This window comes from Dipodomys ordii, unplaced genomic scaffold (assembly GCF_000151885.1).
Source record: "Dipodomys ordii isolate 6190 unplaced genomic scaffold, Dord_2.0 Scaffold8, whole genome shotgun sequence".
NCBI lineage: Eukaryota > Metazoa > Chordata > Mammalia > Rodentia > Heteromyidae > Dipodomys > Dipodomys ordii.
The window spans coordinates 33,985,856-34,004,146 of NW_012267224.1; the positions used below are offsets into that span (position 1 = coordinate 33,985,856).

Genomic DNA, 18,291 nt, shown 5'->3' on the forward strand with positions numbered 1-18,291 from the left:
CACACATACATACCCACAGTAAATCCCATCCTAAATCCATTCCTGCAGATATTGCAAAGCATACAGTATCTACACATTTATACCTAATAGTCTCTAGAAGAGCAACTAAAAGTAAATTTTGTAACACAGAAAAATAAATATACACCCTGTATTGTACTTTCTGTGACCAAGCAATATGTTTGTAAACTAGTTTCTATAAATTAACACCATGTAGTAACATTTTAAAATTACAAGAAAAGGTATGTATTAAGAAATAATGTAATCATATTGCTCTTCAATACACTTATGTAGACAATTCAGACTTGAAGTAAACTTCAGTAAAATGCAGCTTTTCTTAGCCCACAAAAGGCTACAAAACTTTTCCTTTCAAGTAGAAGCCTGGAAGTTTTGAAAGGGGCTGCCATCTTTCAGTCAATAAAGGTGCTATATATTTATATATTTCATGTACAAAATTCTGTGGAAGCAGTGGAAGGATTTTGTTGTTTTATTCTTAAGTTCGGGTTTTTATTCTATGCAAGTTATAGTTGCTTCATGAAAAATGAAGACAAAGAGGAAGATGTGGAGACTCTAATAAAACACTGATTATAAATCTGGTCACTGAGACAAATGATCTCCTAAGGTTTAGAAATCACTGTTTCCCTTTTGTTAAAATAAATCTGAGGGCTCTTTAGAAAGTGCAGATCATTCACTTGAAGTGACATTGGCAGAAGTTACAATGGCGCCACCCCGTTGACCAGCTGCAACTTCATTTCTTGAAGGCTGTTCATGATCTTCTTCTGGTGACCCACAAGAGTCACTCCAAGCCGTCTCAAATCCCTGCATGAAGAAAGCACACATTGGATGCATGTATTGATTCAAATTGTAGCACACCTCAATATCTCACGCAGACAAAAGGGAAAACCTTTGACAGAAATCTATGAGCACAGTCCCAACTTAGGGAATTGTCATCACTGTATCTTCTCACATAGGAAAATTTAGCCTTTTTTTTCTTTTTTTTTTACTTTGGGTCCAAAATAATATATTTTCTTCTTTTCCCAAATAAATCTAGGATTTATAGGAATTTAACACATTGTGAAAACTACATACTATCAAAAGTCTTTCATCCACAACACCTTTGACTTATATTTAAAGACAAGCTGAGTTTTTTTAAAATTACAATTGTTTAAAGTATAAATTAACATCTTTTGAGCTCAAGACAAGTGGCTGTGATTTTTTACTACAAATTTATAATATATTTAGGAATGCTAAATCTATAGTGTTCATTTAGTTATGTTTGAAAAGAATGTGTATCAAGTATAAGAAACATGGGTGGTCATAATATGTTTATATACATGTTTAGGAAATTACTATGTTTTGAATTATAATAACAGCATAACAACTTTGTATTTAATGTTATTTTTCAGATCTTCATAAAATTAATATATTGGAAACAGTGACGTCGAGACTATTATAGTTGAACTCAAGCAATTTCAGAAAACACAAAGAAATCTCTTCACAAGAGAATAAAAATTAAAGTATGCCTTAGCTGAATTTAAACAAGAGGTATGAGAAAGAATTGTTTACTAAAGTTGTATTATATGTCTCCTCTTCCTTCATGGTTTCTTGATTTCTTATGAGAACTTTAGGAGTTAAAAGTAGCCCCAAATGCTTAGGATGGGGACAAATTTATTTTTTAGAGTGTGAATGAACTCAGATTTTACTATAATAAGAAGATTGCAGGTCAGGTCACAGTATAAAAATAATCATGTTAGATGTGGCATTGGAGATGATCATCAAGACTGAAGAATAGGTAAAAATTCACTTTGAAATAAAATCACTATTGTTAGATAATCATAAAATCGACTATGACACAGGCAATGTAGACTACAGTTTATTTTTTTTAAGTTTCAGTTTCATCTTTTCTATTTTCAATAAAATCAGAATTTCTCACCATGGCCCATATCAACATTATAAATACATGTTGTTGGGCTGTTCTTAGACAGTAGGGTAGCCAGTGGCATCTATGGTGGCCACTCATTAGATACACAAAGCACTCTACATCTTATGTCCCTATTGTGATGGACAAAATATCTTCAGATATTGTTGGGTAAAAATCTCCTCCATTTGAGAACAATAGTACTAAACATGGATATAACAAACTCCATGTTAGCAGAATATTTAACCCTAAGACACAAACTTTTTTTTAAGTGCTTTTTATGGTTTGGAAAATGCAAGGATGAAGAATTTAAGTCTCTTAGCTAAATAACAAAGCCAGCTGTAGTAGAGTTAGGAACAAAACCAGGTAACTGATCACAAAGACTCTATTCTTTATTTCTCATTATACTTAGACTTGATATTAGGAAAAACAAAAACACTTTCAGATAACTATAAAAAAATTTTTCTTCATGAAATACAAATTTGGAAAATACAACATTCAATACCTAAAATTCTTAAAGAAGTTCTCCAATGATAGGAACTGAGCACATACTTCCTGATGAAGACTCTGGTGGTTGCATCTATATTAATAGTCTCATGTATGTACCTATTGCCTGAAGAGTTACAGCTGCATTTACTCAACAATAATCATCAGCATTCCTATAATACATGCAGTATGTATATGCTTCTACACAATGTGGTTTTCACTAGAAGACTCAGGATAAAGCTAGTTATAAAGTTTAGATTGTTCTTAAAAGTAAAGTAGTTTTAAAAACTCTTGATAATTTTCTAGGGACACTGCCTATAAGAATCAAAATGGAATTAGAAATATGTCCATAGCAAAGGTTAAATATGTTCATTGTAGTAATCATACATGCATTATTTGTTTTTAGATAGTTCTGCTGCATACGTTTTGTTGTTTTCATGTGTTATTAACAAAACAACAGTAAAACTTTAAGAAATTCAAGTATTCTACACTTGAGGGTGAGGGGGCTGCTATAATGTTTGTAAAAGAAACCATTTCAAATTATATCTTTTATGAAACATAGCCTCCCTCTCACCATTAAATGTAGAATACTTTAATTTTCTTAAAATTTTGTGTTAATCTACTCATATCATGTACTATTTTTCTCATTTCATTTTTTGCTATGTAAGACATATATGTCTAGATAATTGTAAGAATTTCTCTTTTAAAATATTATACCAGTATTATCTTGATTGTTTGCAATCTTAAACAATGGCCAAGGTCAATCCTAATGATTGCAAACACTGCTCAAGCATAAGCTTATAAATCTCAGCATGATGAAAATGCTATTATACACACACAAAATAGATCTCATACAACGATCATACACAATTAGTTTTAGAAAAGCTGTAAATAGAACAAAATGCCATTGTTGACACTATATTTGAGGATTCTTTCAATAATTCTAATCAGTATAACATGCTGCTCAGGCATATTAAGATTTCAAACTGGTAAAATAAAATGTAAGAAATAATTAGAGGTGTGTAGTTGAGGTAGGAGTCAACTTCATTATTCAGGATAAAAGAGAAACATTTGTGGATGAATTCCCTAGCTCAATCTTCTCCCCTCTGCTTCACATAACTGAAAGATTCCCCATCAACATTGGTGGGATAGAAGAAGTCAGATTACTGTGTATTTAATAATCTGTGGGTTTTGCTTTCATCATAGTTGTATACTTCAGGTGTGTGTCACTTTTCAATTTATTTCCAAGAATTTCAATAATCATTTCTAAACCTACATAATAGTCATCTATCATCTATTTATATATAAACACGTTTACATTTGTCAAGAGGATGCATAACCTTAGTATGGCTTTTATTAAATATGGCCTACTAAGAGCTACAGTTTAGCATAAGTATAGAACAGAGAAGATTATGCATTATTTGCTAAATTATGCAAAATGACTTTCTTAAGTTAATAAATGCATTTGAATCTTCTGTGTAAATTTTGGTTTTAAATTTAGAAAATTGTTTATTTTAATATTTTAAAACTCAACTCATGGGTACAGGAAACCCTGTAGCCCATACAAATTGGTATATTTAAATACATTGAATTTTGTTTATTTTTCTGAATAAACAGAAGTTGGCAATACTGGTTTGACTAGAAGTCTAAAAAGCAGCTGTGATTTTGTTGTTCTTGTTTTTTTTTGGTCAGTCATAGGAATTGAATTCAGGGCCTGGACACTGTCACTGAGCTCTTTTTGTTCAAGGCTAACATTCTACTTTGAGCCACAGCACTACTTCTGGTTCTCTGGTAGAGATAAGAGTCTCAAAGACTATTCTGTCCAGGCTGGATTTGGATGGTGATCCTTACGTCTCAGCCTCCTGAGTGGCTAGAATTACAGGCATGAACCATTGGTGCCTGGCTTGTGATTCTGTTCTTAAGTGCAGATTTTTGAATAAATTTATAGTCCCTATAGTCCATAGTAACTTAAACATACATAATTGTAGTTTCTTGTCATCTCTGACATAATAGTTGTTCAAATATCAAAAACTATACACGGGATAGCAGAAACATCTGAAGTGAAAATATACTTTGATCAAACATGCTTTAAGATTAAGATCTCCAAGTCTTTATTAATTTATTCATTCATGCATGTGTTGGTAAACAATATATAAACACATACCATTAAACCTTAAAGAATGAAATTTGAAACCAAAGTATGTGGTTCTGAAAAATATGCTTCTTATTCTTATTTTTGTAAACCCTCTATGAAACCAAATTTGATGTCACAAATTACAACAAAATTTTTTATATATGCAATTTCAGCATTTATTTATCAGCTATGAATGTAACATTTTTCTAAACATTTACAATATTTGAATCATTCAATTCCTCTGATTTTATGACAATAGTTCTAGGAATAATGTATTTTATTATAATACTACAGGGGATCCATAAAATTAATACTTTAATATTGGGCTAGGATTGTAGAAAAATTTGTTATCACAGTGTGTTTTGACAACTTATCTTTTTTTTCTTTTTGCCAGATACCCAAATTTTCTTTTGCTATAAATCCTAAGTAGTACCCAGTTGAGAGAAAAAAAAAACATACAGAAGGCTTATATTTTTAATATTGATATATAAGTAACTAATTGCCCTAATTGTGTGTGTTGACACAGTATTTGGATAATATGTTTTCAGCAATTAAGAGAAAAGAATAAATGAGAGATATATTAATAGTACAGGACTATTCATGAAATCAGCTTCGGTAAAATTAGGTTGACTGGCTTAAATCCTAGTAAAGAATTGGAAGCGACTGACATACAAAGGCAAACAGTTGTTGAAGGAATATGTTCTTAATTTTCAGAATAAATATGTTAAAAGATAAAATATCTGAAGGAAGCCATCTAAGAGGCAATAAACTGAATAAGAAGACCATTGAAAGAAGATACAAAAGGTTATGAAGACTTGAGAAAAGAAAACACACAATGAAAAGAATTTGAGCATGTAGAAATATATAGGCGAGTAAACAAGTAAAAGTGAACCATAATATAAAAATAACTAGCACACAAAGTATTTGGGGCCCTAGAATAATAAACTAAGCCAAAACATTTCTTATCTTTATAATTATCTGTGAAGGGGAGAAGAAAAATGTGTTAGAAACTTATATATATATATATATATATACACACATATATCTAATCTATATGCATATATAGATATATATGAGCATGTGCAACTTTAATTAAAAAAAGAGACATTGTTTAATGCAAATATTTTTATTATATATTTACAAGTAATCTGACATTGGGTAGAAGAAATACCTACAGTATCATTTTAATATAAAATGACAAATGACTTCAATAAATTAAAATGACCATTATTTACTGAAAAAATTAAATAGCAATCATGTAAAAATAGTTTAAAATTATCAGCAAAATTTTCAGTATACTATTTTAAATATAGCACAAATGAGTTCCTTGAATGTCCCAAGAAGTGACGGTCAAAATATATATGTATGTCAATGTATGTCAGAAAGTGACGTGAGAATAAGAATGGCATTAGTAAACTAGGAAAGTAAGCTGAGTGGTTGTGATTTTAGGATCATGAAGTTATCCACAGGATGGAAGAAAGTGCTGAGTTTAGTTTATGAATTAACTAGTGACAAATGATGGTACCCTGTTACCTTTTCTGAGGAGAGCAGTGAATTTAATGACTCAAAGAATGACAGAACAATAGAGATGACTAAGTTTTCAGTGTTCTTATCTCATGGAGTGATGACAAACTAAAGTCTGTGGGTTAGTGATTTAGAATACTCTAAGTTTTTCTATTCCTCACAGCAATATTTTAACCTTTGAATTTCCAGGTCATATGAAGTAAATTCTCATGACATTATTCACAGGTTAAAACATTATAAATGTGGATGTAAGCAAGATTGGAATCATCATATGACAGGTAATTTTCACATATAACAATTAGGCTAAAATAATTACACACACAGAGTATATAATAAAGTACAAACAACTTACAACCTTAAATTATTTAATATTTCACTCTAGTGATCTTTTATTTGACTAGATTTGTTGAATTTTAAGCGTGCAAACAGAAAAAGGGCACAATTGGTTCCACTGAGATTGTACCAAATAACAGATCTGAGGCAGGATCTAATATATTCTTAGATCATAAGAATATAAAATGTACCACTTGGGCATCAAATAAGATTCCTGCCTGGGAAATTTTACTTGAGCTGTTTATAACCTGGATTATTTGCCATAAAAATCTGAAATTTAGGAATATGTTTTGTGCTGAAATTTAGGAATATATTTTGTTGTTATGTAGGACTGACCACACCAATTGTGCTTACAATTTGTTTCATTTTGTATTTACATTCATATAACATAGGTACCAGTAAAAAACTTATCAGGAAAACATTTGTTTTTTTCCACAACACAAAATGCCAGTATTTTGCTAAGAAGCTGTTATTCCAATTATTCACTTATTTAAATGCTATTTGTTTTGAGCAAAGAAGCAAAGATACTGGCCACAAGAAGCATTTAACCATGCAGTTGTTAACAATACAGGCTAAAAAGATGAGGCTTCTTTGAAAGCTGCCACACATGGACAAAGGTTAACTGATTTCCCTTGATCTCATCCAGACTGGCTTCTGAACAATTTTCCTCACCCCAGCAATCATGTAAAAATTATCAGAAAAATTACTCACTCCAAGGTCACCTGAGCCACAGCGTCCATTGAACTGTATCCATTTTCCATGAAAATCTCTGTGTACCGGCCCATCTTGATTGCTTCTAGCCATTCACCTACTGACCTGTAGGCTCCAGAGCCTAGAGAACCATGCTCTGCCAACAAATTAGATACTCTAAAACATAGAAAACATGGATATTATAAGTCACAAGGTAAGGGTAGTCTCAAAGGATAGATTGTAAAAGTCATTCCTATCTTAGGGATTTTAGAGAAATGGAATGAATCTGTAGGACACTATTCTTATGTGTCTGTATGCATTTCCAAACCAATATAACATACACCACCAGTAATGGATCATGGTGTAAATATGAATCTGCAGTGATAGAAATAGATTCGTGTATAGTTATCAGTTGTATCAGGTATGCCATTATGGCAGTGGATGTTGATAATCATTTAGAAAGGTGGCATGTTCTTAGAGAGAGGTGGCATTTGGAAGACTTCTGTTTTCTGCTCAATGTTGCTCTCAAACTGTAATTACTCATTTTAAAATTGTGTATATAGTTTTATAGTGATTTATGCATATACTACTATTTTTTGGTTTATAAAATACTATATATGCACGTGGAGGGTAATTGGTACAAAGTAATAATTTTACAATTTAACAGAGGAACCTAGCGTTAAGTTAATTTCCCAGGAAATCTAGAAACTACTTATCTTTTGTTGATTTTTTTTTATGTCCAGTGCTTACTGATTCACCTGGTAAGGTAAAAAAACAAACTGTAACCTCAAATATATGTGGAAACAAAACAAAATCAACCAAATCATGAGATCCTTTTTAGAATGTTAAATTCATACTTTTGGTAAATAAAAATTATGAGATGTTGTGTTATAAAACTATATCCTAAGGAAATAATTAGGAAAAAGGATCAAGGTCCTTTGTATCTGAGTATCAAAAAAAATGAGTGGCTGTGACAACTGTGAAACACAGGACACAGACACCCTCCTTTCCATTCATCTTCTCAGAAGTTTCTCACATTCAATTTACACTTCAGTCTATTTGAGTGCTTTTTTTTTCTTTTTTCAAAACCAATTCTTAAAAAAAAAAAACTACTGTGCTTGAGATGAGCAATGACTTCCATTCTGCTAAAATTCTACATCTGTAACTACCACTGTATCTCTTTGTTTAAACCATATTCTACCTCTACATTTATGAAAATAGTGATTCTCTCTTGTTTGGCTACCACAGCATGTCTATCACTACTTTCTTTTTACTCTTTTTTTTTGTATTTTCCTACTTCATTTCCTAAGTTAAAATCTAGAAAGACCCAAGACTTGGTCCTATATCTTCTTCTTTTTTTGTATGTTTTTATTGTAAAAATGCTGTACATGAGCAAGGTAATGAGTACTTTTCCTATTAAGCATTGTCACCTCCTCCTTTGAAACCCTAGCATCCCTTTCCTCCCACCTCCACAACTCCCCCTCCTCCCTCCTAAGTTATAAAATTTGTTTTTAACATAGTGTTTTGTGCATCTAATTGCTACAATGGGTCAACCTGTATCCTTATTAAGCATTTTGTTTTTTCACTTCCCCTCCCCGAATTAGAGCAATGTATATACAAGATGCAGGGCACCAACATCAAATACAGTGGAAACAGCGGTTATACTATGGGGGAGGAACATATAAAGAAACAAAAACATCACACGGTACATTATAAATATGTTAGAAACAATAGCAAAAAGAAAAAAAAGATATCTGTGTCCCTATCTTGGGGTTTATTTTACTTAGCATCATCTTATATGGTCATATGTACGTAGCTTTTGCCCTTTACTGCTTGTCCTACACATGTACTAGTTATTGCAAATAAGGGAAACCATGGGCCTTATGTTTTTCGGGCCTGGCTTACTTCACTTAATATAATTTTTTCCAAGTCTGTCCATTTCCTAACAAATGGGGCAATGTTATTCTTTCTGATGGAGGCATAAAATTCATATATATATATATATATATATATATATATATATCACATTTTCTTGATCCATTCAAGGGCCATCTGGGTTGGTTCCATATCTTAGCTATTGTAAATACTGCTGCAGTAAGCATAGTTGTGCTGGCCTTGATTGTGATCATTTGGGTAAATGCCCAAAAGTGGGATTGCTGGGTCATAGGGGATGGTCCTATATCTTCTAATCTCAAATTTTAACTACATTCAGACCGTGGGCTAGTTTAGACTTTCATATTTTAATAACATTTATTTTCTCAGTCTTTTTTACTTAGAGTAGGTTTTATGTATTAGCTTCTGTATTTCTCATAGACATGCCATCTCTCTGAACATGTTCAATATCATTGAGAATCACATGTGATCTTCTCTACCTGCCTCTCCTATTGAAGTACTTCCAATAACAGTATATGTGAAAATTGTACACTTCTTCTGCATTCTTATTTTTCTCACAATCTCTAATGGCACATATTGAGTATATTACTCATATAATTCCAATTTGTACCTTTTGACTACCTTATTCAAGACACTATGCTTCACCATTAAAGTAACAATAGCCTCTTGCTTTTATTTTTATTCCTTACTGCAAAACTAAACACATGGTTTTGGAGGTTTTATTGGAATGTTTTTATGTTCAATTTCTCTCTCACACAACAGTATAATGGATCCATCAAAGGAAGTTGCTAGGCTTAGTTCTTACACATTGCATGCTTAACTCTTAGCCCACAACATGACACAGTTGAAGTCGAACAATTGTATACTGACCGTTTTAGTGATTTATGGTAGGGTTGAAGACTTTTCAGAGTTAGAAATATAGAAGGAAGCAGAATGACAACTGAATTTTATAGGTTAAATTATGGAGATTTTGTAGGTTTTGACAGTATCATAGTTGGCAGAATATGACCACAGGAAAGAAAACCCAAGGTAGGGTAGAGTTGAAAATCATCAAAGGAGAAAATTTTGGGGAACTGAGAAATACTTAAGAGCAGTCATCAAACCTTGTGACATAGATGAGGATAGAAAGAATGAGAGAGATGAAAACCCAGGAATTAATACGTTCTAGAACTGGAGTTTTCAGATGACTATAAAGAAAAGTAGTGGGAATGTGGCTCTGAAAGCTAAATCTGATTAAATTAAACCTGCTGCTACATGGAATTTTACATTCCACTCAAGAAAACAAGAACATTATTTAGAAAATTTTAAATTGTTTTCAAGCTACATTGTTGATGATCAAGTGAACCAATATAAATTAGAACAATATTTTATTTCATGATTTCTTTTCATTCTTTTTATTCATGACGCTCTAACATAATTTAAATAATAGCTGAGAGATCAGCTTAATAATTTAAATGTCAATGAACAATTTTAAAACAGATATTTAGGGAACAGCTTGGGAAGAATGTTAAGAAGATACACTCTCCAGTTGCTACCACAGAAAGTTAATGATGCCTAAACAGAACTTGAAGATTTATTTCTCACTTGCATTTAAAATGACTTTTTTCCTTGTAAACAAATGTTATGTCAAAAACATAAAACTTCTGTAACTTCATGAACAGTCTGTTTTCATTTAATTCATGCTAATAGCCAATTCAGTTGCTAACATAATAATCTTTCTTGTTAAAATAAGCAAGTCTTCAAATTTAGTGAAAACAAGAACCTGGCAAATTTTAGGGAAAGGTAGGGTACTTTTTTTTTTTTGGTGGGTCGTGGGGCTTGAACTCTGGGTTTGGGTGCTGTCCCTGCTGTCTTCAGCTCAAGGCCAGCACTCTACCACTTGAGCCACAGCGCCACGTCCAGGTAGAGTACTTTGTAAGTCTGCAACATTATTTTAAAATGTCCACGATGTTATTCAAAAACTTATAAAAATACAATTATTTTTGTATATAAACTTTCTTCACGATTACTCATTTATCATTTTAAGTATTATTTTAACTGTGCCCTAAATGAGTAACCAAATATCAACTGTACAACTGGATAAGAGCAAATACGTTTTCAATATAAAGCATAAAATGTTGTCATATTTAAATGACAGACACTTAAATTTATTTTTAAAGAATTATTAAATATGTGCTTATTGTTAGACATATTTACTTTCAACTGTGTCATTGTTTTATTTCATTTCTCTATGACCTCATTTTTTTCCCTTCATCTGCATGTACCTTCCAAAATGCATGAAAATGTAACATTTGAGAAGTACTTTTAATGCTACCTAAATGTGGCTAGATTTCATATGTTCCTGATAGTTTCACTTTAGACTATTAAGTCAGGAGAAGGTATCTATGATATAAGGTTAAGCAAATTAGTTCCATAGATATTCACTGACCAAGAAATATAAAAGAATGATTTCAATGATGAAATATTAAAGTCATCAAATGATAATAAGCACATTCAGAACACGAGCTCAGTTCTGGCCTTGTACCTGCTTGATGCATTGACCAGCGTCTTCAAACTACTTGGGTTGCGGATCAGCTTGTCCAACATGTTAACTATATCATCAAACTTGGGCCTGCTATTCCGTTCTTTCTGCCAGCAATCCAGCATTAATTGATAGAGAGCAGCAGGGCAATCCATGGGGCTTGGCAGACGGTAGCCTTCTTCAACTGCCTTAATCACCTGCATAAAGCAAAGCAAACCAGTTCTCAACACCACAGATTTCATACATGATAACTTGAGGAATTTACTTCACCTAGCTTTCAGCATCACTGTTTTGTAAATCTATGATTAGGTTTTTATTATAAAATACAAATAAAAGAAATAAACTACCACAGTATAAAGAGAATTTCTTCACACTTGATAAATAAATGGTAATCATTTTTACCTAAAGTCTTGGTGAATGGTGATTTGTAAAAATAATTGACATAAAATGCATTGTTCATGTTTTATTTATTCTTCTATGCTGGAATCAAGTAAAGATTAAATTTTCCCAGTGATTTCTCTGAAAACTTAATGTCTTTTTAATGAAAAAATATGAGCAGAGTCACATTTTAAAAGTAATAGAACAGCAATTTTGCTTCAAAAAAGACTTTTGGGTATAAATGATGGATAAGCCAAAGGCTAAATTACCATAACTGTCTCATGTCTCATTTAATAATGTCAAGGTCTGAATGTTTATGATCATCTGCTGATTTCTGTCAGAAATTTGAAATGACTATCTTAGTAGCACAGACTTTACAAACATCATTGATTTTAAATGTAACCACATATGAATACTAGTCTAATTATGGGTTTTCTTATCAAAAACATTTGTAATAATGTAGCTACCATCAAAAATTCTAACTTGAAAATATTTATCCATACTACTGAATATAACAATACTCGCTTCCTTCATTTATTAACCCTCTAATGTTTGAGTATTGATAAAACAATAATAGGCATACTTCTCAAAATTGTATTGTGTGTATCATATGACTAGAATTACTTGTGACTGTGTAATTAATAAACTTATATTATTCCACAAAATTTTGATTTCTTTTGGTAAATGAACACCAATTATCAACAAAAGAACTTGGCAAAGATAATTGTCAAAGATTGGAATGAGCTCAGCTTCTCCTTGATAAAGAACTGACATTTGCATAAATTCAGTGACAGATGGGAAGAAGATGAAGTGGTAGGTGTAAAAGGCTTTTATGACCTAGGAGTTAAGCTGAAAGTAGAAATTAAACACGTTCAAGCCTATCACACTGAAAAGCCTTTTCTGTTAACTGAAAATGAGCAAAATTTTCAAAGGGAGAAAAATTATCAGGTATAATTTGAGAATCTTTTAGTCTGAAGTAATTGAAAACACTCCCACCTGCAAATTTGTAGGAATCTAGCCAGAGCACAGAAGGCATCTGGGATGTAAAGCACACATGAAGGTTATAAGCACATGATCATAGCTTGAAGTTGGTATCTGTATATTTCCATGGAAAAAATATACAATAAAGATCCCAAAGAAGAATCAAAAGTTAGATGGTGAAAAGAAGACAAAAGTAATTAGGGACTCTGAAAATACATAGTGAGAAGAATAATTAACTACAAGCAAATGGCCACAGCTACTGACAATACAGTTAACTGAAAAGTGATATAACTAATTTAAAGGCAAATCATCGAATTTCAACAACCATAATATATCTCATGTGTTAAACCCTCATGCATCATAGGAAATATATAGCAAGACCATAGATAAATGACAAATAGACTAATAAAAATGTGTAAAAGAAAACAAAATCTTGAATTAAAAAAATTTTTTTGTTGTTATTGTTGTAATTTTTGTTTTGTGCCCAATACTGCTACTGGAACTAAGGGCATAGAAGATGTGGTCCCTGAGCTTTTTTTTTCAAGGCTAGCTCTCTACCACTTGAAACTCAACTCACTTCTACTTTCTTACAGATGAGAGTCTCACAGACTTTGTGGGTGGACTGGCTGAGATCCCAGTTCTCAAGTCTCAGTTTTCGGCATAGCTAGGATTACACGAATGAACCCACAGTGCCAGGCAAGAAGGAATTCTTAAAAATGACCAAAATATATTAAGAAAACAAACATTAAACTCTGGCAAGTATTTTAATCACTAAAAACACTAAAAATCAGCCTACTTACAAGCCCTTCCTAACTATTGAACATATATCCAAAAGAATATAAATCACTATACAAGAAGGATAGCCTATATCCATGTCTTTTAGAATTTGATTTCCACTACTTAAACTGTGGAATCAGTTGAAGTGTCCAGCTTTATAAATAAGATCCAAGACAGCAAAAGTAGGTAATAGAAAGCAAAGACTACTAAGTGGCCCTCTAAAAAAAACGTAAGTTGATTGAGTTTGTTTAGCGTACATTGTATGTATTTAGAGAAAATTCAGAACATCTAATATAGGATAATATTTACTTGTGTATATAATATATGCTAGCAATCTTCCTTAAGAAAGGAAGAATGCAGTCATGAATTCTACAATGTTCTATACTTTTTGTCTTGTTTGTAAGAGTTGCTGTTTTAAAGAGGGTAAGGAGAGAGCACAGAAATGGTGGGACAAAGGGTGAACAAATGCAGTAGTGATACTCACTAGATACTAGGTAGAAAATGAACTATTCAACTTGTCAGAGAGGTAGTCAGGAGGGAAAAACTGTGAGGGAAAAGGTCACACTGTACACAAGGAAATGTATTCATTACCTTACTTATGTAACTGTAATTCTTCTGTTTATCACCTTTACAATATTCAATAAAAGAAGAGAAGAGCAAGGCAAGGCGTGGCTAGAGGAGGCATGGTTAGGAATATTAAATGGGGTGACACTGATCAAGGCACATTCTATTCATAAACTGCTTTGTTAAATGGCAACTCCTTTCTTCAGCTTCTTAAATATAATAAATGAAAAAATATTCTAAAAATAGGTATTGAAAATAGATTACGTGTATGAGTATGAAAATTCTTCAGACTTCTGGGCTTAGAAATCTATATATTCATTCATTCATCAATAAATTTAAGAGAAAGATGCAGACTATAAATATGAAAATGAGACAGATTTCATTTTGAGTTCAGAATGGTGATGTTTAAAGTACTTGCTGTCAAAAAGCAAGCTTCTACTAACTGTAGTAGTTTATCCACAGTTCATGAATCAGGGTTCATGAACTGGTATTTAACTAAGATCATCTTAATAGTTCTGGTTTACTTTCATTTGTTATTGTTACCAATTTCTGCTGTGATGGCAGCAGAAAACTTTATTTAAAAAATATTTACTGCCCCATACTGTCCTGACATGGAGGACAGTCTCCTCTGTGAAATTTAGTTATTCTGAATGACTAGAAAATGAGCAGGCACCAAAGCCTGTTTAGGATTAGGTAGTGTCTAGAATGGAGACAATATGGAGTGTATCAATTGAAATTCCCAAGTCAGTACTTAACTGCCTTTTGCGAACTTTTTTCCTATGAAAATGGTTAGTGATTATGATCTTCAATACAGTCACTTTGCCATGTTTCTTTGGATAAAAATCCAGACAGAAACTGGAGCACGTAACATATAAAGCTGTATTTAGAAATTAAATGCTACTGATAATTTCAAACACACTAGGGAAAAAAAACACATACTGACATTGTATGAACAAGAAACTTATTCCAAAGATTTGTGCTTATTGAATCATTTTCTGTAAACTTCACATAAAACAAGGTAAAAACTAAAATGTTACCTTTTATACTTATAATTTCTTAAAATATTATTATATTGTAATTTCTTTCTGTTTTCTAAATTATTCAAAATAATAAGTAGAATGGAAAGATTGAAATAAGGAAAAATTAAAGAGTAAGGGATAATAAAAATAACAAAGAAAGGACTCACAGCAGTCACATTGAGTTACACTACAATGTGCTGGAAAAAGCTACTAAGTATCAAATAGATGAAATCAGAAAACAGTAACGGGATAGAAAAATGAGAATTATTCTCAAGATACTGATTGAATCTGAAAACTATTGATTGAAACAGGGAGAAATGCAGGATTAGAGGATCACCTCATATCCTCTTATTTTCCTGTTCTTATCTTTTTATCCATAACTATAGTACCCACGGATGTAAGAAGAGCTGTCAACCCAGAACTTTGAAAGTAGGTGGCTGATGGTTGGGATTTTAGAAGGCATGTTGCCAGCTAAGGTGTACTGTACTTGTACTTCAGCCTTTTGGCAAATGAGATTTCCTTGATATAAGCCAACACATGACACAATTCTTCCTAAGGCAAGAGAGCTTGGCCCAAAGAAAATCAATGGTAGCAGAGATTCATTGTCCTGCTGTGTATTTGCTGGGAGGAAAAAAAATCCATGAACCCACATTAATGTTGTTAGCAGAGAAGAGTGCTATGATATTATTGTAAGAAAAGCTGGTCAGTGGCCCTATCCCAGGAAGACTGAAGAAATCACATGGTAGAAGAGCCTGTAGCAGCAATATAGCATCCAACAAGAAGGTACTTCTCTTAATAAAGCAGACTCATGCATGGTTCAGTAAGTTGACAGGCAGGCAGCAAGTGAAAAGAGTTCTAGGATTTTGATTGAACCACATAATCCATCCTGATCGTATAAGAAGCCTCTATCTAGGTTCTTTGGAAGAACCCAGATACAAGCCTCACTAGAAAACATGAAACATGTCTGTGTACCTTTCTCCAAAGATGAATGTAGAAACAGATTTTGGCAGAGCCAAAAGAACAAAAATGTGGTTATTCATTCCAAAGATATCTAATTTGTTTCAGGCTGGCTTTCCAGTTGGGGAAAGCACTTTAAAATTCATATGCAATGTACCTTAATTTAAGTTGATCGGTTGTTTTATCAAAATTCAGCTGGAGAGAAATAGTATATAGCAATCCCTGAGGGCAGGCATAGAAGAGCAATGTACTATAGAACATAAATGAAAGTAACCATTGGAGAAAATTAAATGTTTCCAATAAGTATCATATCAAATTAATAATGTTCAATATACAGGTTTTATAAAGAAGTAAATGAGCTACCAGTTCATAGTATCAATGTGTTATATATCTGAGCCAGTGTTGGAACACAGTAAGAAATTAACACGATCTTCTGCTTTTACCATTGTTATTTTAAGAAAACAAAATCAAGTTTTGATGCGACCCCAACTAGAAAATAATGTATTGAACTGTGATAAGAGTAATATGTTGGGCCTCAAATCATAAACTATTAATTTGAAAATGGAATTTTTCATTGTTCCTTTAATATTACAGTTGTAATATCTGAAACCATGAATTCATTTTTGTATTTGTTTTATTTTTTACTGCAGCATAAACCTCTGTGTTTCCCCCACCAAAATTAAATACATAATATAGCATATCCTAAATCTTGTAATTTGAAAAAACATAAACTATTTCTTGTAATCTTCTAAGAACATTCACCATGAAATCATTCATCCTTTTGTGATGGGATATTATCTGCCTTCATCAAATGAAAATTAGAAAAATGTGCTCCGTCAGTATTGATTATTTTATACCTCTTTCTTCATTTTAAAGAATGATCCTGACATAGACAGAGTTAAACATCACTACAATCCACTTAAAACTCTTTGGCAAGGAAATGAGTTTTGATGTAATTGTAACTTATATTCTTTTACTCCAAGTAATTTTTTACTTCAAGTAATATAAAGTCTTTATTCAACAACAGCAAAACAGAGAGTGAGCAAAATATTTCATATTTTTCAAAAAGCTGTCATTTCAGATACAAAATAGTGCAGTAAATGATCTGAATTCAGGGAACAAAATATTTTATTCTCAACTTGAAAAAAGTGTAGATCCAAACTCACATCTTGATTGGTCATTTCCCAGTAGGGTCTCTCTCCATAAGACACAACTTCCCACATTACAATTCCGTAGCTCCAGACATCACTGGCAGAGGTGAACTTGCGGAAAGCTATTGCTTCAGGGGCAGTCCATCTGATTGGGATTTTGCCTCCCTAAAAAATAATTTTAAAAAATTAAAATGCTCACATATTTCAAGGGTACCTGGGGATTCTGCTGTCTCACAGTAAGATCTGGAAAGAGATGTAGCATTTTTAAGTGAATCTGTTTGACAGCATGAAGTCTCTTTACACATCTCCCAGCCCATAAGCACTTGTAGACTAACTGCTAATTGGCTGTCTGGAAGGTTTCTACTTGAAATTCTCTTTGACTCTTGGAACACATACAGGACCACATCTCAATTACAGTCCTCAGGATGGCAGCTCTAAGTAGGAAAACACAGGCAGTCAAGCAAATCAATAAGGTATACTCTCAGGGTTTTCTAACAGAGAGTTAAAGGACTCAAATTCCATGCATTTTTGAAATACTGAAGTTATGAATAGGAATTCTAGATTGCTAAATGTAACTCTGAAAGGTATAATAGTTAACAAGACAAGAGGGAAAAAATTAGGTATGTTAAAACTTAAGTGTATCCTGAACCTCAACATTTTTTTTTTTTTGCCAATACTGGGGCTTGAACTCAGGGTCTGGGTATTATCCCTGAGCTTCTTTTGTTCCAGAATAGCACTCTACCACTTGAGCCACAGCACCACTTCAGGTATTTTCTGTTTATGTGGTACTGAGGAATCGAAACCAGGGCTTCATGCATGCTAGGCAAACACTCTACCACTAAGCCACATTCCCAGTTTGTTTTCTTTCCTTTAAACTTGATTTTCTCCTCTTAATTTACCTTCTTTTTATTTTTGTTTTTGAAAGATTAGAATGTTTAATCTAGGAAATGGGCTTATTTAAGTCAACT

General features: G+C 32.4%; 1 protein-coding gene across 5 annotated transcripts in view; it reads right to left on the reverse strand.

The window, feature by feature from the left end:
• Positions 1 to 543: 543 nt before the first annotated feature.
• Epha5 (EPH receptor A5) overlaps positions 544 to 18,291 on the reverse strand; it is a 303,516-nt gene continuing 285,768 nt past the window's right edge. For 2 of the 5 annotated variants that reach the window (XM_013008943.1, XM_013008945.1), the window contains 4 exons: positions 17,339 to 17,488; positions 11,500 to 11,693; positions 7,104 to 7,259; positions 641 to 816 (listed from right to left, as the gene is read on the reverse strand). In XM_013008943.1, coding sequence (XP_012864397.1) covers positions 711 to 816; positions 7,104 to 7,259; positions 11,500 to 11,693; positions 17,339 to 17,488 — 606 coding nt within the window. In that variant the 3' untranslated portion in view covers positions 641 to 710. Of the gene's footprint in view, positions 817 to 7,103; positions 7,260 to 11,499; positions 11,694 to 17,338; positions 17,489 to 18,291 lie in introns of all 5 variants that reach the window. The other 3 variants (XM_013008948.1, XM_013008944.1, XM_013008946.1) reach the window with 2 other exon arrangements.